At 34.9% G+C, this 25353-nt stretch overlaps 3 protein-coding genes across 8 annotated transcripts; 1 reads left to right on the top strand and 2 right to left on the bottom strand.

The window, feature by feature from the left end:
• Positions 1 to 473: 473 nt before the first annotated feature.
• Positions 474 to 3382, top strand: LOC117630216 (zinc finger protein CO3). 4 transcript variants are annotated; one of them, XM_034362960.1, is made up of 4 exons: positions 474 to 878; positions 1444 to 1656; positions 2516 to 2598; positions 2954 to 3163. In XM_034362960.1, exons 1-4 carry the CDS (start codon positions 555 to 557, stop codon positions 3057 to 3059), a joined length of 726 nt encoding a protein of 241 aa, XP_034218851.1. In that variant the 5' UTR covers positions 474 to 554; the 3' UTR covers positions 3060 to 3163. The 4 variants fall into 4 exon arrangements, with proteins under 4 accessions (XP_034218851.1, XP_034218852.1, XP_034218850.1 ...); XM_034362961.1 differs by lacking the exon at positions 2516 to 2598 and having other exon boundaries at positions 1477 to 1656; positions 2954 to 3382; XM_034362959.1 differs by lacking the exon at positions 2516 to 2598 and having other exon boundaries at positions 2954 to 3382.
• A 5901-nt stretch (positions 3383 to 9283) lies between these two features.
• Positions 9284 to 13207, bottom strand: LOC117630209 (protein GAMETOPHYTE DEFECTIVE 1). 3 transcript variants are annotated; one of them, XM_034362952.1, is made up of 6 exons: positions 12714 to 13207; positions 12474 to 12551; positions 12310 to 12390; positions 11425 to 11579; positions 10218 to 11344; positions 9284 to 9710 (listed from the first exon to the last, which is right to left on the bottom strand). In XM_034362952.1, the coding sequence occupies exons 1-6, from the start codon at positions 13131 to 13133 to the stop codon at positions 9580 to 9582; spliced, it is 1992 nt and encodes a 663-aa protein (XP_034218843.1). In that variant the 5' UTR covers positions 13134 to 13207; the 3' UTR covers positions 9284 to 9579. The 3 variants fall into 3 exon arrangements, with proteins under 3 accessions (XP_034218843.1, XP_034218844.1, XP_034218845.1); XM_034362953.1 differs by having other exon boundaries at positions 9284 to 9701; XM_034362954.1 differs by lacking the exon at positions 9284 to 9710 and having other exon boundaries at positions 10433 to 10578; positions 10755 to 11344.
• A 6817-nt stretch (positions 13208 to 20024) lies between these two features.
• Positions 20025 to 23460, bottom strand: LOC117630208 (receptor-like protein kinase HERK 1). The gene is made up of 2 exons (XM_034362951.1): positions 21488 to 23460; positions 20025 to 20512 (listed from the first exon to the last, which is right to left on the bottom strand). The coding sequence occupies exons 1-2, from the start codon at positions 23442 to 23444 to the stop codon at positions 20067 to 20069; spliced, it is 2403 nt and encodes an 800-aa protein (XP_034218842.1). The 5' UTR covers positions 23445 to 23460; the 3' UTR covers positions 20025 to 20066.
• Between the last annotated feature and the right edge of the window lie 1893 nt (positions 23461 to 25353).

Here is a 25353-nt window from a genome sequence, read left to right as displayed (position 1 = left end):
TGTCAGATTTTGAATTAAATTCTTGATTTATAAGATAGAATTATGGGCTCATTTGATATCTGCTTTCCTTGAGCCAAAAATCACTCATTTTGAAAATTTTCTTCATCGTTATCTAAACTTGTCATCCAAATTCACAATTTAGCAACATATAGTAGCTAAAGTGTAAGAGAGGTTTTAAAGAATTTCTTCAAAGGGCACTCTGCTGGTAGGCTAACGTCTCGTCCCAGTCTCAGACCCCCACCCCACCCCGAACCTCCAGTAGCAGCAGAACACAGTTACACAACACAAGTAGGTAAAAGAAGGAACCAGGTCAACGTTTTGCCCCCAATAGCGTGACGTCATCGTCCACGTCATCCTGCAGACCTGTCCCATCTCTTCTCTGCTCTCTGGGCCCCACCTTCTCATCCTCCCTCCTCCCTCCTCCCTCTTCGCTCTTTAAGTACCCCTGCAAAGTCCCAGCCTTCCAGCACACGTTCATAAATTCATCTTCACTCCTGCACTCCACTCATCAAAAATCTCCCAAACCCTTCCTAAAACCCTAAACCCACGCGCCAATGTACGGACACAACAGCACCGCATTTCCACGCGCCGCCGACTTCCAGTTCCAGGGCTCGCCACCGGCTCATCCGTTGCTTTATCATGAGCAGCTGCTCGTCTCGGCTGAGTTCAGCAACAGCTGCAGCAGCAGCTCCAGCAGCTACTGCGCCTCCCCGATCAGCAGCGGGACTGGTGGTGGCGCTACGCTGATTCAGCGCAGCGTCAGCAGCCATTCGCTCCAGAAGACTTCTTGCGGGACTCACAGGCTAGTCTCCGACTTGCTTGAGTCGGAGACCGGCCCCGTCCGCAGGGTTTACAGCACCGGAGACTTGGATTTGCAGGTTTGATATGTACAGAGAGTTAGTTAATTTAGTTACTTCAACTAAAGTGACTCAAATGCCCACAATAATTAATTTCTTTCTCTACCATTTCACACCCTCACAGATACGCATAAAAACTAATCACAATGCATAATCAAGTTTTTAGGTGCATGAGAGTGATTTAACAATATGTTGTACGATAAATGTTTCTATTAGTCGTAGCAACAATTAACATAATCAATAGATTGTATATATGTTAAAAGACTTCGACACATACATACAAAATTTGACATGATGTGAATAGTTCAAATTTACTGTGTATGATCCTACAATCAGACAAAAATTAACATGATTAATACTTTAGAAAATTCTTCAAACAGTGCGACGCGATAACATTTGTGCGATTTTACTTCCCAAATATTGCCGACAAAAGTTAGCATAATTAGTAGTTTAAAGTATTCTTAAAACAGTATGATAAGATAACATTTATGCGATTTTGCTTCGTAAATATTACTTGTGGGGGTTGTTGAGTTTGAGTGGAATTATTTGTGTTTTGTGCCATAATATATATTGTGGATGCATGCAGCTGATAAATAATATGAACAATGGAATGCCACAGCAATTGCAATATTGCGGTTACAATAGATCATCATCAGAAACTAGTCCCTTGTCGAGTGAGAGCAGTATGATCATAGAAGGGATGAGCAAAGCCTGTCCATATAATCCTGAGGAGAAGAAAGAGAGAATTGAGAGGTATAGAAACAAGCGCAACCTCAGGAACTTCAACAAGACCATTAAGGTTACTTCAATTATTTATTTATTTATTTGCTTCAATTATTTTATTTTATTTTTTATTTGCTTCAAAATATAATATCAGATAATTCAAATTTTTTTGACTTGTTGCTGCTTGACCTGATGACCCACTAGCTAGCTCTACTTTAAGCTTTATGGCATGAGTGTGTATATAGTTATCTTATTGCTTTTTGGCCCACAATTGCTCACATCAATTATATTTTCATGTAAAATTTTTGCTTACAATATATATCATTCCAAGCTTTGGTGTGTGTCACATCCTACATATAGCTTTTATTTCATTTTCAACTAGTGTAAAAGATATGCTAGTGCACGTTTGACATATACGCTGTTGATAGTTTTAGTGGTCTTTTGGATGCAATAGAATAGCTATAGTTAGCTCAACAATTGTTTGAAAAAATTGGATGAAATGACATTCTATCTGTGCAGTTGAATGATTTATGCATGGAAATTGTTAAACCTGGAGTCAATTAATTGTCGTTATCGATTCGTATAATAGTTAGACTTCGCACTCCGTTTTAACTTCTTTTATTTCAACGTGTAGCGTGCGAAAGAAATATAGAATACTTATTTTGAAGTACAGAAAGTTACATGAAGAGTGCTAATAATATTACTAACGCCTACTCTATGTTGTGATTTTTCATGGGGGTTGTCACTATCTATGGTATGCGATGCAATTGAGTAAGTTAATTCCAATTTAGATCGATATTCTTTAATTATCACATAAAATTTTAATTATATCGACAATCCAAATTTTTTTACCTTTCTGCTGGTCAATATCTTATGTAATGATTAACTAATCCTGTTTGCAGATCAACTTTCATCCCATCTTTATGTCTATGCAGGTCGTAATAACAGACGTTCAACCTTCTATTGTCTTACTCTTTGGACGTCTGTTTGAAATTGTAAACTTTCCCAAGAGAGAGTGGTACATCAATTTTGGTTTTTTTGCACTAGTGCTAGATCAATTAACTTCTTCTACTTGGAAACTAACTCTGAATTGCAAAAGCATGAAACCCCTTTTGATTGAATAGTAAATTGACCAGACAGCCACGCAAAATGTTCTGGTCACTTGTAATGTGTCTCAACCACTTCTCATGATCATGACAAGTCCTTGTTTCCTTAAGAAAAGGGTATTGGGTTGTCACAAAGAATAACATATGTCAAATGACAGTAGTAATATAGAACCATGTCACTTTTGCATTTATGTCAGTGCATTTCATCCTGAACTTTTTCTTTTACCTTTTCTATTACAAGCACTAATATAGCATTCCTGAATTCAGTATGCTTGCCGGAAGACGTTGGCGGACAGCCGGCCACGCATCAGAGGACGATTTGCAAGGAATGATGAAATTGAGAAGAACTCTCCTGTTCAGTGGAGTCACATAAGTGGGGAGGAAGACGAGGAGGACTGCGATAGTTGGATCAACCTTCTGGATGCATTCTCTTCTATTGAATCTAATTCCATGATCTAGTAACATATAAGACCACTCTATGTGTCATGTTTTAGCAAGTAGCTAGGAAAATTTTAGGCTGCTTGGTTTGAACTTTAATTATTATTGTTATTACTATTATTATGCAGAATGCCGCACTTTAAGCGCTATTTAGCTTGAAGTAGGTGATGTAAATATAGGTGATTTGAAATGACAATGTGCAATTTTTAATTAAGACTTTAATTAATCAAGGGTTCAGTTTTAAATTTGCCTAATTTGACTTTATAGGAGGTCATGTTCAAGCTTTGCTTTAGTGATTACTGATTGGGAAAAGATGAAAACAAAGTCATTTCATTGAAAAAGAAGAGGAAAAAAGAACTGATTAAATAGGTATGGTGACAAGTCGTTCTATGGTGAGGGTGTCATATATAGATCATAGATGTGTGGACCTTTATATTAGCCACAGGATTCATCTGAATAGTAACTTCACTTAAGTTTAATGAAATGATCTTATGGCTAATATGAAGGTCCACATGAGAGGTCCATATATGGTACCCTCATTATAGAATTTTGCATGTGATAACAATCACCATCTTAAGTGTCAATATGTCATAGAGCCCATCGAGTTATATGCAGCCTATATGTTCAAACTTCAAAGTAGCACAAATTTTTGTGCTTTTCTATATTTTCTTTCCTTGAGCTCATATATTTATAGGATGTTTTGTGAAGCCTAAATGCTATAGGACCTCAGTTCTTAACTATATGGTGTTGCAAAGTAAAGTGGGTCGCAAGTTACCTGTTGGCCACTGCCAAGTTTTGATATTGACATGTAGGGGCATGTCGAGTATACATCGGTTCGAAACCAATACAATTTAGTCAATTCGCATCCGATTGAATATAGATTGGATCGTGATTTTTTTCAATCTAATCCAATCATATTAGATGTTTAAATCCAATCCAATCATATTACTAGTATTATGCAGAATGCCACACTTTAAGCGCTATTTAGCTTGAAGTAGGTGGTGTAAATATAGGTGATTTGGAATGACAATGTGGATTTTTTTAAATTAAGACTTTAATTAGTCAAGGGTTAAGTTTTAGATTTGCCTAATTTGGCTTTACATGAGGTCATGTTCAAGCTTTACTTTGGTGACTACTGATTGGAAAAAGATGAAAACAAAGTCATTTCATTGAAGAGGAAAAAAGAACTGATTAAATAGGTATATGGTGACAAGTCATTTTATGGTGAGGATGTCAAACATGGATCATATAGATGTGGACCTTTATATTAGCCACAGGATTCAACTGAATAGTAACTTCACTTAAGTTTAATAAAATGATCTTATGTCTAATATGAAGGTCCACATGAGAGGTCCATATATGGCACCCTCACTATAGAATTTCGCATGTGATAACAGTCACCATTTTAAATGTGAATATGCGATAGAGCCCATCGAGTTATATGCAGCCTATATGTTCAAACTTCAAAGTAGCACAAATTTTTGTGCTTTTCTATATTTTCTTTCCTTAAGCTCATCTATCTATAGGATATTCTGTAAAGCCTAAATGCTAGGACCTCAGTTCTTAACTATATGGTGCTGCAAAGTAAGTGGGGCGCAAGTTACCTATTGGCCATTGCCAAGTTTTCGTATTGACATGTAGGGGCATGCCAGGTGTATATTGGTTCGAAACCAATATAATTTAGTCAATTCGTATTCGATCCAATAGAATTGTGATTTTTTCAATCTGATCTAATCATATTAGATGTTTAAATCCAATCTGATATAATCCAATTAATATTAGATTGGATTAGATTGGATATCGGTTATCAAAATTACATATCCAATCCAATCCACCTAATCATCAAAACAGATTGAAATTGGATTGGATTAGATTGGATCGGTCAATTTGGGCGCATTTAATTGAATCTTGTACACCCTACCTTAAATTGCCTAAGTTTTCTTGTGTTGTTTGCAATGATAAAATTCTAATCAAATTTACTTAGGTTTTTCACATAAGTGATTAGCAGTATAATTAGTAAATATAATACATGTAATATTACACTTTTTGTAATTTCGACGTTTATTAACACTCTAGTGTAGAACATGTAGCACGTGTAGAATAAAGACCAGAAAATTCTACAATGTTTTTTCCCCCTTGTGACTCTTCGATCAATAAATTGTGTATATAAGACTCTTCAGGTGTTGTTTTGTAGCCTCTTGGAGACAAATATGGTTCATTAACTAAAATAAGATTGTTTTTCTCTAAAGAAAATTGCGTATTGTTTGATGGTTAAACTATTGAAGTTGCACTCTTGGATCATTAGAGTAGTTGGAGATGTAGAAAGGCACAAGACCAATAAATATGCCTAGCAAATCAATCAATCAATCATTTTCTGTTTTATTTGTGGCGATGAATGAATCAGTTAAACCACCACATGCAAGCTTCCTAATTGGCAATTGGAATGTGATCATCAGTTTTGTCACAAGATCGACTAAGAAGGGAAAATGGGCATGATTTGTACTCATCAATGTCATCCCTCAATCAACCTCATATTGCCAAAATGTGTGTAAACAGAAGTTAAACCCCTATTTACTGATGTAAATATGCCACCTAATTTCCTGGGTGAATGGACGAGGACAAAGTACATGAACTCTATCATTTACAAATGTGACTTTTAATAAGACGTGTCTTTTAGAAAATTATAAAAAGAACCGCAATATGCTTGTTTCGTCGTAACTCAAATGAGTTGACTACGAATAAGTTATGAATCACGTCATTGTGTTCTTTATATGTTAGTGCATATATATGAATTTTTTTCCACTCACGATATGTGACCAATTTAACAGTGGAATTAATCCTTATGAGCTAAATTAAACTTTACGGCACTAACCCAACTAGCACGAAAAACTCATCATGCATCTTATAGGGGCATATAGACCGTGTATGGCCAAAAGGCTCAAGCAGCTCCTAAAATCCACTTCCATCCTCTTTACCAGCCACACACCACTTAATTTGTCTACAAAAGTTCAAATTTTTTAATCAATCTTTGTGCTAATCATTTGGTCGTTCATGTTACTGAATGATGAGAGATACTTAATTACTATTAAGTTTCAAAGTTAGAATTATAAGAAACTCAATGATCCCACTTTTTTCTTTAATCAAAGGCTATGGTTCTTGAGGAAAACTCTAGGACGGCGCTCTTGATTTTTTGTCGGCCGGCCGTGGCTAAACCATTATGTTAAACAAGGATTAAAAAACCACATTAATTTTAAATAATATCTCATTAGCTCCAATATAGGAATTGCCAATCATTACTTTGGTAAAAACCAATGCTGCACTTGTAGCCCAAAAAGTTCACTCAACACTGAATGCTTTAAGTAGATATTTGAAGATTGAAATTACTTTTGGAGGTTTATTTTTTCTATTAAGAGAATCATGTATGCCCAAATAGACAACTGTGCATATATAATTTTAGAAAATTGTTTTCTTGCAGAACTGTAATTGTGTTGCCATATAGTAAGATGAAATTACTCGTTAAATTGATTCTTGTCAGAATATGTGCGGTTCATATTTGATCGACAACGAGCAATGTGTGGTAAATTGCATTGCAAAAGGGCCCGATAAATTCATTACTCTTAAACTTCTGTGCTCAGTAATTAAACAATAGAAGAATGGGTTTGAATTGAAGTGCTGCCCCCGACTGGCTTGGAAAAGGGGAAAGGCAAAGCTTAATGATGGCGATCAGGGTGGGATGATTCAGCAGGATGGGCGAGGGGTCTTGTCACCACCGTAAGGCTATTACTTTGTGATAAAATAACAACACTATTCAACTGACAATAAAGACACCAGAAACAAGTGCAATGGCACATGAAGAGAAGTAACAAAATTTTGTAAGACTACCAGGTCTGTGATTGTGAGACTTTTAACATAGCTTCCAGATGCCACCAAAACGTTCCCTTTTGCACCACCCTATGTGGAGCATGAAAAAACCATTGTTTTGTTAGAGTGAGTTTCTTTCACCCCCACTCTATTCTTGAGTAGATCTTTTGATTCTATCTTCAATCAAATTTAAACAAATGAAATCTCCCAACTAGGACGACAATTTTATAATTTTTTTAAATCCAAGCCATATTGACAGAGCGGAATTCAAACACAACCACCGTAACGTCAATCAGATTTGAACACATGACCTTTTCTTTCTACATGCTACTAATATTTATTTGAGATATTTAATCATATATCCAATCTTAACACAAAAAATATAAATAAACCCTACACTATTTAATTTCTATAAACAAACCAAAAAAACCCAAAAAATAACAGTTGGTTCTATTTAATTTAATTTTGATTATTAAATTATTTTAATGCCCTATTGAGTGTTTTGGATTTTTTTTAATGAGCTTTTGTAATTGGGCTTGTTTTAAGAAATATATGGCAGTTTTATAATTTATAAGAAGTTAAAAGCTTCTTTGTTATATTATAAATGAGCTTTGGATGTGTTTCTAAAGTTCATTTCATATAAAGTATTTTTATAATTTAAGCCCATATATTTGATATAATAGTGAATCTCCCTATTTATTTACCATTCTACATGTTGATACTAAAATGATATTTGGTCATGATAATATCCACTCAATGAGAATTTGTTTAACCATATGCATCATAAAGTTGTAATTTAGCACTTAGAATTAGTCAATTACTTTCCTTTAAAGTTTAAGTTTTTCTTTTCTTTTCGATTACATATAATTGAATTAAGCGACTATGAGAACAATGAACATACTGTAAAGTATCAACAACGCGTGGAGTTTGACCCAAAAAAGGAGGCCTAGCCCAATGAAGTATGATCAATTAAATTATTTCACCTACTTTGATGTGGTATTTTTGTTTTTCGGATTTAGGAACTTATGATTCCTTTTTTTTTTAAAAAAAATTAAATAATTAGATTTATTTATTTATTCAACTTCTCTTCAGGATTTATAAACTATAGCTACAATTTATGTACAATACTGTACTGTACATAAAATAGTTTCAGAAAAGAAAAAAATTATATATAGAACTGTAGTTGAGGGATCCTTTATTTGAGAGACACCCTTATAGAGCCCATTATGTATTGCATTTCACTAATACATAAAATACTAACAGAAAAATATACTAAATTTCGGGTTAAACGTAACCCGAAAAAATTATGGGTTCACAGGCTAAGCCCCAAGTTGATGGTAAAGGCCCAATTGGACTGAGTTGAGCCACTAGAAATAGCATAAGCACAAGTCATTTAGCCACCAAGCTTATGCGGTAGCTCATTGTTACTATTGGTTTTCAATTTTCTTTAATTAAAGGTATAAAGACAGATATGGGAAAAATGAACGATGAAGATGAGAGAAGTAAAAAAGAAAGCAAAAGCAATACATAAAAAAGCTAAAATGTTAAAGAAAAAAGAAAAGAATTCTCTAAAGTTGTTTTAATTTTTTCCTAATGTGAAAGGAGTGAAAAAATGAGGCAGCACCTCACATTCTCTTTTTGACTTAATTAAAGGACACAAATGAAGAAAAAAGAATCACAAAATTAAACCTCCTAAGCAGATCATGGTAGCGAAAATTCAAGCAGAGGATCCGGATCCTATGATTTGAAGACAATGTTTCAACTTAAAATCCCTTGGATGATATTTTAACGAGGTGGCATATGCAACAAAGAAGTCAAGCAGATTGTGGCAAAGAAAATCCAAATAGAGGAGATCTAGATCCCTCATACAAATGGAAGCTTATCGAAAATCCAATATGTGACAGATGTGACAACATTTTATATGTTTATATTTAGGCCTATTATGAACTTTATTTATAACCAGTAAATAACGATCATGTTACATGTCAAACTAGTTGCTCACAAAAAGTTGGAATAAGGTAGTGCTGATAAAACAAAATACTACATTGAACATAAAACTGAAAAAGATAAAAGGACACAGTGCACACCACGGAGGCTGTTCATTTACCTGAAACTATCCCTTACAAATGTTCCGGCATAACGTAATTTGACCAACCTTGTTTTCTTCCTATTTTAAAATTAAATATATTTTAAACAGTTATTATCTTTTTTGTTAAAAAAAAGTTTTAAGTTTAATGCTGGAAGAATAAAGCACTCACAATGCCTATGCAATTAGAAAAAAATGTGTAAAATCTGCACTATCTACAACTTTTAATTTTATTGTCAATAAATAATAAGGATATACTGTATAGGAGTAAATTTGACATTTCCTATATGATCATTGACAAAAAGAATTTTCTTCACAGAAGATTCCATACTAACATAAACAAAATTTAGAATAGACCCAGTGGCGGCCGTTGACAAATCTAGGGCCATTAAACATGAATGCATGCCAAAAAAAAACAAGATGAATATGCAACTTTCCTCACCTTACATATGCCGATCAAAACTTTCCTCTCTTTTTTTGGGATAACTCATTATGCCGATCATTCCAGTCATGCCATCTTTATTTTTCTTTTACTTTTCCGAGTCTTCTTGAAAGGTATAGTATGCAACAATCGCTTGAGAGGAAAGGTCTTCGCTTGATAAGGTGTCTTCCTTTTCGGTCTAGATTTCCCTGCATCATCTGACAGACATGTATAAGCCATGGATGGATAAGAAAATTTCAGAAGTAGTACAAAGATATAACAAAAAGTTGGGGTGGAAGATATAGTAGGTGAAACTGATGTATATTGATTAAGAATTTTGGAAAAAGTCATTTGATAGATAGCTAAAGAGATAAAATCACCCTGAAGATTCATTGAGCAAAGAAACCTCTAACAGTGAACCCTCTTCTGCTATAGTCAAGCACTGAGTTTGAATCTTGTAATGCACAATTTATGGTTTTCGTCAGCTTCTCAGGAACACATTCTCTATATGGTGGCGGTGACATACTGGAACCGTAGACAGTACATAAACACACAAGTCCTTAAGGAAAACCAACCCAAACATGAAGGACCAGGAGGACAGGCAATAGTTATATGTTTCCAAAGTTTATGTTTAAACTCTGACGTCATAGCAAAGAAACCGATATATAATGAAAATGAAAAGAAAAAGGTTGCGCTGAAGACGTGCATACTGAAAGAAGATGTACCTGGTATGGATTGAATTAAGGCTGGATCGTTCATTTCAGTATCAACTTTCCCATGTTCTTCCCCTTCCATTGTCACCTCTGCTGAGGAATGAGTTGCAACTGAATAATCACCAATTATTGTCATACCATCATTGGACTGCAGAACAGGAACTTGATTTGCAAGTATAATTGCATCATCCCCAGATTCCCTAAATTGTTCATTCTCTGAAGTGGGCAATGATGATGAATTCAACAACAAAGACTTTTCTTCTTTACATTCCACATCTACCACTGTTAAAATTTCGTCCATCACATCACTTTGGGTATCAGAACCTTTAACACACTTAGCCTCTTCATTATGAGGAGCAGGAATATCTGTATCCTGATAATTAGTGGAAATTTCAACTTCAGAATTAGCATTACAAGCAGCATCTAACCCAATCTCTAATGTGTGAAATGTTAAATTATCATTAGCTGGCACAACATTCAATTCGCGATTAGTCACACACTTCTGTGGTTGAAAATCATGAATTTCTGTTGTAATCAAGTCAAAATTACCATCTGTGCCATCTGGATTCTTTGGTTTTGCTTCTGTGGTTATTGTAGGAGCTTCAATTTCCATAGCATCAATAAAAGCTTTGGTAGTATCAGAAGATGAATATGATTTCTGAGGATTTTGACAGTCAAACATTTGTTGCTCCAACAGACTATCACTCAGAGAAGTTTGACCTGATTGAGGAAAACATAGCCTGTCAGGCTGTTCTGGCACCTCAGCAGTCACGACTGATTGCTCAATTGCCTCAGAAGCAGAAACAATGCTTTTACAAGTACGCATTGATTGGGACGCAACCACACCAGATCCAGATATCACATCCTTGACTTGAAATCCAAGTGATGGCATGCTGTCAATGACTGAAGCAAAATCAATGGCTTTTGTAGTCTTGGATACTTTATTAATGGAGGTAGTGAAAGACTTGGCCAAATCGTCTAATAGAATGTCACCATCCCCACTAGAGATGGGATCCCATTTAAACGAGTCAATAGACCAAGGTTTGTTCGTGTCAATTTCTTGACCTGATGATACAACTTCGACTCTTATGGCTTCCTTGAAAAAGTGTTTCTTTCTCATAGCATTAGATATTATAGTCCTGCAAGACATTAATGAAAAAAATTTGGGATGAATCAAACATCAAATCTTCAAGACTGACATTTATGAAAACTATCATACCTACAATTTCTTGAAATAGCCATTTTAGCTCGCTCCATTGAGAGACCAAGCAATGACATTAAGTTGGCAACATCATATGGCCCCCTAAATTCATTTGCGGTTGGGGCAGCACTTGAAACTATTAGATTCCTTCCTCGAGTCCAATCTACCAGTAACTGAAGAACAATGCGGGAGATGATGAGTCACTGTATCTATTAGAAGCTAATTAAAACACAAACAATTAAACTACAACTATGTTACAATGAAGAGTCTTCCCGGGCTGTACACACACACACATGCTCTTGTGTATATATGTATCACAGACCTAGGAACTACACCTTGCACTATATTCAAACCATTTCTCATGTCTTAGAATCAAAGCATACTCAATCCTCATTCATTTCCAAGAAAAAATACCTTTCAGAATTCAAACAAACAAGGACATTATCCATGCATTCCTTAGCACTGATTAAAAAAAATGCAAAACTTCATTACAAGGATCATTTTAAATTCTGAAAATAACTGAAACGTTGTCACCCAGCTAGAGTTATGAATGCTCTTGAAGGACGCTAAATGATAATAACAGACTTCATAGAGAATTGTAGCTTATTATTATTCTGGTTGCGCATTGGCATACTTCTACAAGATAAGCAACCAACATACAAGTCCAGTAGTAAATTTTGTACAGTAGTGGCTGAACAGGGAGGCGCGTGTAATGCCATGTTCTGACCCTACAACATTGTGTATTGGAAAGTAAAATTCACTATATCACAATGTTCTTGTAAAATTTAATTTTAACCCATGTCATAACATCTTTGGGAAAGAAATTAAAAACCACCATTGCCTACTGCTTCAGCTATTTGGGACCCTTCTGATTAATATCCAATTAACTTTACAAATCCTCACCTTAGCATTGGTTATTATTTGCTTTCTCGCTTGATCATCGGCAATGATATTAGCATATGTGATCTCGAAAAACACTCCACGCTGCATAGCCAATAAAATTAAATTCTTACCATCTAATTAAATAAATTGAAATAAGGAAGCAAACAAAATCTCTGAGATCAAACCTCAATTGCAGCTTTAACCATAGGCATCTTCAAACGAAAAGGTAACTTGTCCGAGAAATCAATCGCAATTATATCTACCTACGCCAAAACAAAAACAAACAAAAAAAAATCAAAACGAAATGCCTACATTCCTTCCTGAATTATGCGAGCAACCAAACACAATTTCACAAAAGAATTACAAATTTTAAAAATAATAATAAAATAAAAACAAAAACAAAACAAACAAAAAGATGAACGAACCTCCAATTTTTCACAGGCGAGTTCGAAGGCGGACTGATTCAAGGGCTTGACAGCGACCAAATCGTAGGTTTTCAAAATGGGATTACCGGAATTGAGGGCCTGGGACTGGGCCGGGGTCTCGGTGCAGACAGTGAGGCGCGTGTACTGGCGGAAAGGGGAGGCGCGTGGGAGGCCGAGGAGGTCGCGGTGGAAGTTAACGTTGGAGAGGAGGAGAGGAGAGTGTTTGAGGAAGGAAGCGATGGTGAGGAGGGGGATCGAGCAACGGTCGCGATCGGACATCACGCCCTTGATCATACGGTTGTAGGCGACGCCGGAGTAGCCTAGCTCCAAGGCCTTAGTCACGAGCTTTGCACGTGTTATTGACGACCGGTCGGGTGGCGAGGGATCTGTGTAGGGTATGCTGAGGTCGAAGAAGGCCATGGCTGGTGAAACAGGGAGAGAGATTGAAGATGGTTTTTCGGAGGTTTAGGGTTTAAGGGATGAATTAGAAGGAGTTGGAAGTCTTTTCTCTTTTCATTTTTTCTTCTTACCGGAGGAAAGGAATACAGAAAATAATAATAATAAAATGTTCTTCCTTTTTTCTTCTTCTTTCTTTTTTCCCAATAATTTACCCAAATGAATGAACTAGTAAGTTCAGATTTAGACAAAATTTACTCAGAAAAAAAATATATATATATGTCCTGATTCTTCAAGGTGGAGTGGAGACGTGAAAAATTCTTAAATGAGATCTATGTATCAAAGAGAGTCTATAATTTTAAAAATAAATATTGGAATTAAGAAAAATTAATTGGCCTATTAGCTTAGTTGGTTAGAGCGTCGTGCTAATAACGTGAAGGTCGCAAGTTGTTGAATGTTGTGTGTATTTGGAAATTTTTCAACAACAAATAAATTAATTAAAACCCACTAAACAAAGTTTAAGGATTGGTAATCACAAGAATTAAAGTTTACGAACGGCCCATTCTTTTAAGAATAAGCTACTAAAAGGCACATTTGAGGGACTCTTCTTCTCCCCCCAACCCAAAACCAGCTCCAGATCTACAAATCACCTTTCGGTTAATAATACGGGCTTCTCTCTTCCTTCACCCAACCCCCAACACCCCCCCCCCTTCCAATATGTTGTGGAGAGGTTTTCCCTCCCAACTTTTGTTGGGTTTTGTCTGCTCCTTGCTTTTGCAAGGTTTTGTTTCTTCCCTTTTTCTTGATTGTTTGTATACTAGTCTTTTGGGGCTGGTTATTGGATGATCTTGTTAGATATGCTATTTTTGTGGTAGACCTCGTGTAGATCTCTCTCTATTGGAGGTGGAGTTGCTGAATTTGGTGGATCTACTCTTATTCTGCTTGGGGATCAAGGGGGATTAGGAGATGTTGTGATATTCTTTGGAATATCCTGGTGGAAGTTGCACGGTTATGCCCTCCACTCTTTGGGTGTTTCCTGTCCCATGAAGTTTGAGAGATTGTTCTCTGTCTTGATCTTATTTAAGCACTAGTTGCTGCAGAATTAGGGTCCTCCTCATCTGTAACTCCTTGTTAGTTGGGTTTCAAGTTGTGTATTTGTTTTCTAACTATCTTATAATACTTGTGCTTAGTTGGTGTTGTTGTTACAGTCTTTGTATTGCAAGAACCTCCTTCTGGGGCTGTGTTCTTATTTTTGTATCCTGGGCTTGTGCCCTGTTCTTCAAATGAATTTCTACTGTTTTGCAAAAAAAAAAAAAAAAAAAAAAGGCACATTTGAGATACTGAAAGTGTGAAGATTTTTGGAATTGCGATAAGTGTCCCATCTATAGATTGCTTGATGTGAACTACGCATGACAAAAGAGATTTTCGAATTTAATTTCAGCCAAAAGAGATGTCATTTCATTATTTATATTGAACATGAATTTGTTTTTCATTATAATTTATGTCATTTACAAAATTTAACATACATAAATTCAAAACACTTAAATTATTAATTGACAAAAATTTAAACAATAAATATCTAATTCCGTTGAGTGATTGGTTTTAGGGTGGAACCTCAATTTCCTTCATGGTTTGGGGTTTAAGGGATGAATCAGAAGGTGTTGGAAGTCTTTTCTCTTTTCATTTTTTCTTCTTTAACCATCTCCAACCAGGGGTGGGCAAAGTCTAGATTGGATCGATTTCACCTCAAAATCACAGCCAAACTCATTATAATATGACGGTTTGGTTTTATTCGATTTAGATATAAGTTATAAAGGAAATCGAAATAAACCAAACCAATTTAAGACGGTTTGGTTCGGCTGGTTTGGCCCTAAGCCTAATTCTCTTTCTTTGTGCAGTTTTTCAACATTGTTAGCCAATTTTAACCAATAAATTCACAACTTGCTTCATACATGAATCATTTTCTAGAGTACGAAACCATCCTAAAGCACAAAATGTCATAAAACTTCATATTTCACTAACTAATATAGCTCAATTCAAATACTCATATATAGTTATTAACTAATTAGAGTATTACATATGAAAAATAAAATTTAAATAAATAAATATACATATAAATGGTCCGGTTTGGTTTAAGCCGGTTTACAAAGCTCAAAATCAAACCAAACCAAACTATATACGGTTCGGTTCGGTTTTTATACCGTTTGACTTTTTCTTGATCAAAACCAAACCAAACTAAACTAAACCGATAATTATAATTTGGTTCAGCCGATTTCATATGTTCGGTTGGATTGATTGACATGACCCGACCCAAATTCTACTTTGGAATCCAATCCGAACCATGTGCGTGTCTGACACCTGGCCAATGCCGGGCACAAATGACCAAATTGCCCTCCTACTAGAAACCAAATTTTCTATCTGTTAGACTTCTGCTGAAAATTCGGCAAAGTCTCCCCTGTAATTTGCTTGTTTCCCAAAAGTTTCCACTTGTCAACAAATATTTATATATCCCAATCGTTCAGCGTGCATTAAATTATATCCAAGCAATCAAGCATCATATCATTCTGGCCTCAGGCCTCAACAAATCAAATAAATCATTATGCTAATAAAATTCGACTCTAAATCTTAGAACATCCCCAGAACAATGTCATTGTTAGGTTTCAAAATAACTTAACTGAACTACTTTTCAATCACTTGACCTCGCGACTGCACCTATAATTCTAGGTTGCCTACGTACCCTTAACAAGGGATCAAGCCACACGTAGTTCTTCTCCTTTAATAATGTAATTGAATATCTCATTCATTTATCATATTGCCATGTGTTTTGCAAATCAAACTGAATTCTCATGTGCACGATGTACACAATCATATTCACAACTCTAAAATAATACTTTGCAACTTCCCAATACTCGTAATAGTCATATACTGATTATAGATAAGCAATACACTGAACTCCCTCTATTTTAGTTTAAGAACATCTCAAAACTGAAATTCTCTCCACCTAGGTGTACTCTCATTCCTGATCCGTCAATTCCATCCTCGCAGGCCTCGGAGACACCAAATCTACTCAAGCGGCAATCCTCGCAGGCCTCGGAGATACCAAGTTTACCCGAGCTGCAATCCTCGCAGGCCTCAGGAGACTATTGGTCAGCCTGAGCTGCATTCCTCACACCACACGGTTCAGGTGTCCCTGAAACACGTGGGGCATTATTTATAACTTATACTGTTTCAAAGCAACTAGGGGGTACCCTTGTGATGGGTTTGAAAAACCATATCCCAAACTTATATCAATACTTTCTCTTTATTTTACAATCCATTTCCCGACCTTTTTATCATCTTTATGATAAATTGATTGTCAGCTATACTTAAAATATACATGCACAATTTAGCAATCTATGTATAACTATATGTACTCAATCCGTAACATGACTCAGATAACTCATTCTCAGTCAGGACTCATTTACATGGTCATTTTAACACTTCTCAAAGGATATAACTGCCTCGGAAGACTCACGGTCAATTGAGGGGTCAAACCGCCTAAATTGTTCTTCCTTTTTTCTTCTTTCTTTTTTCTCAATAATTACCCAAATGAATGAACTAGTAAGTTCAGATTTAGACAAAATTTACTCATAAAAAAAAAAAAAAAAAAAGATTCTTCATGGTGGAGTGGAGACATGAAAAATTCTTAAATGAGATCTATGTATCAAAGAGAGTCTATAATTTTATTTTATTTTATTTTTAAATTGAAATTATGAAAAATCAATTGGCTTATTAGCTTAGTTGGTTAAGGCGTCGTGCTAATAACTTGAAGATTGCAAGTTCGAGACCTGCATGGGCCACTAATAGCATGTTTGTTGGTTTAAATTTCTTAAAACTTTCTAAACTTGCTTCAACAATTTTTTAATGATTGGTTTTCTATTTCTTTTTAAAAGTTTGGATTCTATTTCAAAAATTTATCATCAATCCAGTTAGGAGTAAGACTGAATTTAAAATTTTTTTTCTTTTAAAGGAACTGGATGTACATATATATTGTAAGTGGAATTCTATGAACAAATAAAAAAAAACAAACAATTAAATTTTAACACTGGTGAATTAGTTGATGAGTACGAATGTGAGGAAGTCGAACCCTCGGTATACAAATTTTTATGACATGAAAAGCTTGATACACTGATCAAGTTGTTGAATGTTGTGGACTATCATAAAATCACCCTTCAAATCCTAGTCACTCTTTTCCTCTTTGAGTCCTAAAGAAAATTTCCATAGAGGAGGGAGGAGGAAGAAGCGTCATTCTCCCTGCTCTCTTCTCGTCTTTTCCTTTTAGATTAGTGAATAAGACCACTGAGGTGTTTTGAATCCAAAGCCCCTTGTGGCAGTTTCTTCTAAACCATGGTTAGATTAAAGTTCCCCATCACCCATTTTAGTCTATGTTCTCAATCAAATCCTACTCCCAAAGCTCCTTAATGTCGCTCTCATGTTCTCTAAATTTGATTCTACATCGTCTTTGACGGAGGTTGCTATAAATCACCCAATTGTTCTTTGGCAATGTTGTTGTTTTCGTTTATTTGTTCGCTCTTATGCGCAAGTAGATCGCTGGAAATCATAATTTCCTCATATCTATTATGGATGCAGTGGTGGGTGTGGCTGTGACGGCGCTTCTTTAGTGATGGTGGTAGGGTTCGTTTAGGCTCATGAGTTTTTTTAATTTATGGTTTTGCTTATGTTGGGTTGTGGGCTTTGTTTGGACTTATGGCTAATTGTGGTGATATGGGCTAGTAGTTTTAGTGCGGCTTTTGTCCGCATTAGTTTTGCTTTCAACATGTTAGTTTGTTGTCCCTTGGAATTGGTATTTTATATGTCTTGTTGATGTCTTTGATTGTACCGTTGAAGTCTATCTAATGAAGTTTCTATTTGATTATTAAAAATAATTAATAAATAAATAAAGTTGTTGAATGTTGTATGTATTTGGAAATTTTTCAACCATTTTTAAAAAAAAAAATTAAAACCAACTAAACAAAGTTTAAGGATTGGTAATCACAAAAAATAAAGTTTACGAAAGGCCCGATATTTCAAGAACAAACTACTAAAAAGGCACATTTGAGATACTGAAAGTGTGAATATTTTTGGAATTGCGATAAGCGTCCCATCTATAGATTGCTTGATGTGAACTGTGCATGTCTAAGTTTAATTTCCATATCAAAAAAAAAAAAAAAAAAAAGATGCCATTTCACAATTTTTATTGATCAGGAATTCGTTTTCACTATAATTTATGTCATTTACAAAAATTTGACATGCATAAATTCAAAACACTGAAATTATTAATTTCCAAAAATTTAAACAATAAAGATCTAAATTCCACCATTTAATAATTCAAAGCAATTTTCAATTCCTTCGTCCAAACAAATGGACAGGTTTAATCATTTCGGCTAGAAAAATTGAAGCTACTCTCTCTTACTTTATTTTAGTTTCCATTTTTTCGTTGGTTTTCGTGCTAGTCCTGGGTTTTCTAAAGCCCATGGCAAATTTTCTAAAATAAAAATTAAACACTAAAATTAAAAAATATATATTTATTAACTAATTAATTTTATTAAAATTATAATAATTTTCAAAAGATACGGAAGAACACTTTGGTGCCTCATTAAAACCTTATTTGAGGAAAACCCAATGGGACAAAACTCCAAATGAAAGAAAAAGAGTACCCTTCATTGTAAACATTGCATTCAAAAATAAAAACCACATATTTGAGTCTAACTGCTTCGTCCCCAATCTCCATAAGCATTTATTGATTTGATCAATCTTCTTTTCATCATACACAATGGATCAAGACTATCCCAAACTCGTGGAGCATAAATGTTCAAATCAAATCTTGTTACAGGACATTCATTTTCATGGCAAGGTTCATCAATATTTTCATTTTCATCTAGATCACCAACTTCTTCATTCACATTGTTCTCATTTTTTTTGCTAATCTTCCCATTGAATTGGTTGTTCATATTCATTTGGTAAATCTTCATCTAAATTTTCAAGTGAAGCTTTGGTTTGTTTAACAAAATATTTATTCAAAAATCCTCTTAAACTTTGAGCAATCTCTTCTTCTTTTTTCTTTCTTTGAGATTTCCAGAAAGTTATTTATTAGGAAACAATTTTTTTATAATAAACACAACACAATAAAAAAAAATTAAAAAAAACTAGTTAACAAAGAATAATAAAACCTAGATTTTTTCTTCAACTTGAAACTTCTAATTATAAAGAACAAGAATCCCAACCAACTTTCTGTTGAATCAAATAACAATAAAAAAGTTAATAAAGATATGTATTATCTTCCATAATGCCCCTACACCTTTCTCTTATTTCTCTCAGACCTAGACCTTTCTTATATTGCCACTAGCCGATAATGATTACCCAAGCATGAACTATTTTTAATTATCAATACTACTTCCCAACTATTATCATCAATACCAGTTTAATCATCTTTCGACACCCAAAAAAAAAAAAAAAAAATCCAGTTTAATCATCCTCTCTCTAAACCCAACCCCACGGCGTAAAATTAGTATAAGGGGTAAAGAGAAAGAGGAAGGTAAAGGGACGACGGTCATGGCAGGTACTAGAGATTAGGTTCGTTGGGTTGGGGTGGTGCTGCTGTTGGGGCAATACTCTTTTTTCTATTATATAATTTTTTTTGGGTCGAATATATAAATTTATTATCAAGTCTTTTATTTTTTTAATATAAAAATTGAGAAGCTCAGTTGTAAAAAAGTAAATCATTTAATTTAAAAAATGAACACATGACAATATTTGAGTGGAAATACTATAAGTTTGACGTAGTATGTCGATAAATCACTCATGACATTAAATACCAACAGACGGTAGTAAAAATTAAATAAACCTTTTACCAGCTTTCATATGGCGAAAGTCTTGCGTGGCACACATATACACATTTTTCTCACAATCACCTCAACATTATTGAAAGTTGTTGACTTGCGGGGATTGCTCACCAATCGTATTGGTACTATTTTCTTCAGCATCACCTGGAATTTCTGCCTCTTGAAGTTGAAGGGCATACTCTAGATTCCACAACACATCTCCCATGGAGGGCCTGTCAACACCATAGTCAGCCAAGCATTTCTCGGCGGTTTCTCCAAATTTCCTGAGAGAATCTGGTCTGATTTTTCCTGCAAGGGTAGAATCTATTATTTGCTCCAACTGCCCTTTCTTCTGCCATTCCATTGCCCATTCATCCAAGTTCATTTCCTTTGTAAGGGACGGATCTAGAACAGATCTTGCACAAAGGACCTCAAACAAAACCACCCCAAATGAGTACACATCCGATTTCTCTGTCAGTTTTTTCCTTCTAAAATATTCAGGATCAAGGTATCCAAGACTCCCTTTCACTGCTGTACTGACATGTAGGGCTGGGCACGGTTCGGTTTGGACCGGTTTCGGGGAAAAAATGGAACCTGATCCGATAGTGCAGACCGGTTCGGTTTGGACCGGTTCTGCTCAACATACATACAGAAATCCGAACTAAACCGGACCTATCCGGTTCCGGTTCGATTCCTGCGGTTCCGGTTTTTTTTTTTTTTTTTTATAATTTAAATTTTAACAAATCTGCCCAAAATGTATTTATATACTAACATACCCCAAATTTGAGGTTCCATCAAGCTTTCAACACATCAAAATGAATCCAACTTCAACAAAAATACAATCCAAATTCAAATGAATCCAACTTCAACAAAAATTCAATCCAAATTCAAATGAATCCAACTTCAACAAAAATTCAATCCAAATTCAATCCAACTTCAACATCATCAAAATGAATCCAACTTCAACAAAAATACAATCCAAATTCAAATTAATCCAATTTCAACAAAAATTCAATCCAACTTCAACATCATCAAAATGAATCCAACTTCAACAAAAATACAATCCAAATTCAATCCAACTTCAACATATAAATTACAACCCAAATTAAATCAAACTTCAACAAAATAAGTTCCAAAATAAATTGCTAGCCAAATACAACCCAAATTCAACCAAATATACATTACAACCCAAATTAAATTCCTCCTAACATTGAAAAGTAGTTGGAGCTATGGTGCTAGGTGTGGATGAACTCATAATATCTATATAAAAAAACATAAACACATTAAAAAAATATATATAATATTTAAAAAATATATAAATTAATTCTATTGGACCGGTTCGGATTGGACCGATTCCTTAGGATGGAAAACCGGAACCGAAACTGGTCTAAACCGGTTCGGTTTGGATTTTTCTCGGTTTTTGACTTTTTTGGTCAACACGGTTTTTTTCGGTTTTTTCCGGATTGGTTTGGTTCGGTTTTGCGGTTTTGCGGTTCAAATGCCCACCCCTACTGACATGGGATTGATCGATTTCAGGCCCCCTCTTGGAAAGCCCAAAATCAGCAACCTTGGCCATGAGGTTTTCATCAAGCAAGATATTTGCAGATTTCACGTCACGATGAATAATTGCTTTTGCACAGCCAGTGTGAAGGTAGTGAAGTCCTCTAGCTGCTCCAATGCATACTTCAAGCCTTTGCTTCCAACTTAAGCTGGGGTGACCTGAGCCATGGAGATGACTCTTCAGGGTTCCGTTCTCCATATATTCATATACCAGAATCATCTCACTATCGTCATCACAATACCCAATCAATGAGACAAGATGGCGGTGACGGAATTGAGATAGCATCTCAATTTCAGTCCTGAACTCTGCAAGTCCCTGTTGAGACCGTGGATTTCCCCTCTTGACAGCCACTTTAGTACCATCATTTAAGACTCCCTTGTATACCTTCCCAAAACCACCGATTCCAATAACCCAACTCTCATCAAAGTTATTTGTAGCCTCTTGTACAACCCCAAAAGGAAAACGATAGCTATAGTTAGAAGCAGCGCTAGCAGTTGTTCCATATTTCCTTCCCATGGTGTGAGAATTGGTTCCATTACTGGAAAAGGGAAGCCATGTCTTAGAATGGCCCTGGTCTGCCAGTCTTTTCCTTCTTCTGTAAAGAACAAAGAGAATCGCAGCCAATACCACTGCAATAAATGACCCAACGCCGGCACCCACTATTACTCCGACGTTACTTTTTGAACTTGAATTTGAAGAAGGAACCAGAGAGTTTGCTCCACTGAGGCTACCTGCTGAATTGTTCAATTTCATAATCTCAAGCCCATTTAGAATGGCATTGGGATAAGCCTTTTTTAATGAGGAAGGGCCAATACTAATACGAAGCTTATTGCTGACAGCAGCAGATGTTGTGACATAATCTCTATAATATGGCACAGCCAACTTATTAGTTGCTAAAGTACTCAGATCAAGATCTCGAGCAACAATCAAAGAGTCAAGATATACATTGAAGTACAGCTGATAGAGAGATTTACTTACTACATCACAAAAGTGAAACCGAACAAGGTACTGAAATCCTGGATCCACTGTGAACTCCCAGCTCACATTGAAATTGCTGTTGGGATCATCCGCGGATTTCATCTCAGTGAGGGTTCCATAGACAGTTTGTGGAGCAATATCCTTGGTTGCCAATGCCAGACCCGGATCATAGTTAACAGCTGCAATATTTGAGAAATCATTGGCATGGTCCGCATTTACTAGAAAACTTTGATCAGGAACCCAAGTTCTCCACAGGGTATCATTCTCAAAGGACACTGTTGGTCCACCCATATTCACCCTCCAAGATGTCTCCAAAGCCTGAGTCGTCAAACCCTGGAATTTAACTGACCCAGTGTAGGCATCATCAGTGATCAGTTGGTCGGGGACTGAAACAACTTCTAGGGCATTTAAGAATGCAAATGAATTCTTGGAAGGGGTGAAGGTAATAACAAGGCTAATAACAAGGCTATCTGAAGTCACATGTACTGAAAATTCTTTGACAACAGAACCGTTTTGAACACTGAAATCACCAAGGAGAACATGGTTTTGGGTGGAAACAGAGAACTTCGCTTTGCTCAAATCGTAGCCACCAAAAACAAATGGATAGAAGTAAAGGCGGATCCAGTGTCTCCCACTCTGGCTTATGGAAAAGGTGTACTTTGAGGATTCAGTAAAGATTCTTGCCGTTTGAAACAGCGGCGAATCATCAAAGGAAGTGATTGATTTCAAAGTATTGGCAACAACATCTTTTGGGGTTGAAAGAAATTTTGAAGCCAAATTATCTGCTACATAGACACGGTCACCCACTGAAGTATTGGCAGGCGATCCACAGTCTATAAGGTAAATGTCTGAATGATTAAATCCACTACACAACCATCCCAAACACAAGACTGATAAAACCCAGATGAACAGATCAAATTTCCTATAACCCATCATCAAAAAGTTGGGAAATTTACTGTTTGGTTGAGCTTATTTGGGACCAAAATGATCTGGGTTCTTATACTAGAGGACAACCTTAGATGGATACTGACACAGGTTCAAAGATTATTTTATGCTTTTTTTTTTTTTTTTTGGGACGAAAGATTCTTTTATGCATTAAACTAACGAAAACGATACCAATGAAATTAGAAACGGATTCAAATTTGTGGCGAAATGAGTGCTAATAAAATAAATTACAAACCAGCCGTGTGTTCTGAGGGCTGACTTTGTTTTGGTAGAGAGACTAGAGTGATACAATCTCTCTCCTTGGTGAGAAAGTTCCAGGGATAAAACGGACAAGAGAAGATGCAATGCAACTGAAAAGAAAAAAATCTGTCCGAAAAAATAGAAGAAAAATAATATAAGTCATAAGTTCATAACAGACGGATATTTACGACTGATTTTCTTTTATTTTAAAAACACACAAAGAAAAGTTTTTAACAACTTTATATCCCGCACTGCATCAAAAAATAAAAAACTTTATATCATAGATTCAATAAACTCTTTTTTAATTAGAATATAAATATATATATATATATCTATATATATAAAGCAAAAGGGAGAATGGTGAAACATTCAAAATACTAGAAAATGTCATTGGTTAATTCAAACATTAAGAATTAAAATTATTAATTAAATGAGGATAATATGGTAAATTCACTTTTTTTATATTTTAAAAAAAAAATCAGATAATAGCTCCTACTTTTATGGAATATAACTACCCATGTTAGCTTTTCTTAATTCTAAAAATAAAATAAAAAATAAAAAATAAAACCAATTGGCACATGCGTGAAAGGTATATATAAATCAAAAGACAGAAAATTGTGAAACATTCAAAATATCAGAAAATGTCATTGGTTAATGCAAACATTAAGTTTTGAAATTATTAATTAAATAAGGATAATATGGTAAATTCACACTTTTTCATATTAAAAAAAAATTAAAAGCAAAAGCAAAATCATATAATGGACCCAATTTTTATGGAACACAACTACCCATTATCTTTTTTAATTCTAATGGAGAGGCTAGTAAAACATTAAATAAATAAAATAAATCACAATGTGGCAGATATATATTAGGTTAATTGGTCACGCAGTGTGCTCGATTATTTATGTCTGAGTACGACTTCTCCTTAAAAAATTATCCATTAGAGAAGCTATACATGTAGGTGTATACCTAATCCATATCTATATATATAAAGCAAAAAGTAGAGAATGGTGAAACATTCAAAATACTAGAAAATGACATTGGTTAATTCAAACATTAAGAATTAAAATTATTAATTAAATGAGGATAATATGGTAAATTCACTTTTTTCATATTTAAAAAAAAATCAGATAATAGCTCCTACTTTTATGGAATATAACTACCCCTGTTAGCTTTTCTTAATTCTAAAAATAAAATAAAAAATAAAAAAAAAAAAACCAATTGGCACATGCGTGAGCATGTGCCATGGTATATATAAATCAAAATACAGAGAATTGTGAAACATTCAAAATACCAGAAAATTTCATTAGTTAATGTAAACATTAAGTATTGAAATTATTAATTAAATGAGGATAATATGGTAAATTCACACTTTTTCATATTAAAAAAAAAATTAAAAGCAAAAGAAAAATCATATAATGGACCCAATTTTTATGAAACACAACTACCCATTATCTTTTTTAATTCTAATGGAGAGGCTAGTAAAACATTAAATAAATAAAATAAAACACAATGTGGCAGATATATATTAGGTTAATTGGTCACGCAGTGTGCTCGATTATTTATGTCTGAGTACGACTTCTCCTTAAAAAATTATCCGTTAGAGAAGCCATGTATACACATGTAGGTGTATACCTAATCCATATATATATATATATAT

Source organism: Prunus dulcis, chromosome 6 (assembly GCF_902201215.1).
Source record: "Prunus dulcis chromosome 6, ALMONDv2, whole genome shotgun sequence".
Lineage (NCBI taxonomy): Eukaryota > Viridiplantae > Streptophyta > Magnoliopsida > Rosales > Rosaceae > Prunus > Prunus dulcis.
The sequence above is the reverse complement of the archived record's forward strand: the minus strand, read 5'-3'. Positions and strand labels throughout refer to the sequence as shown.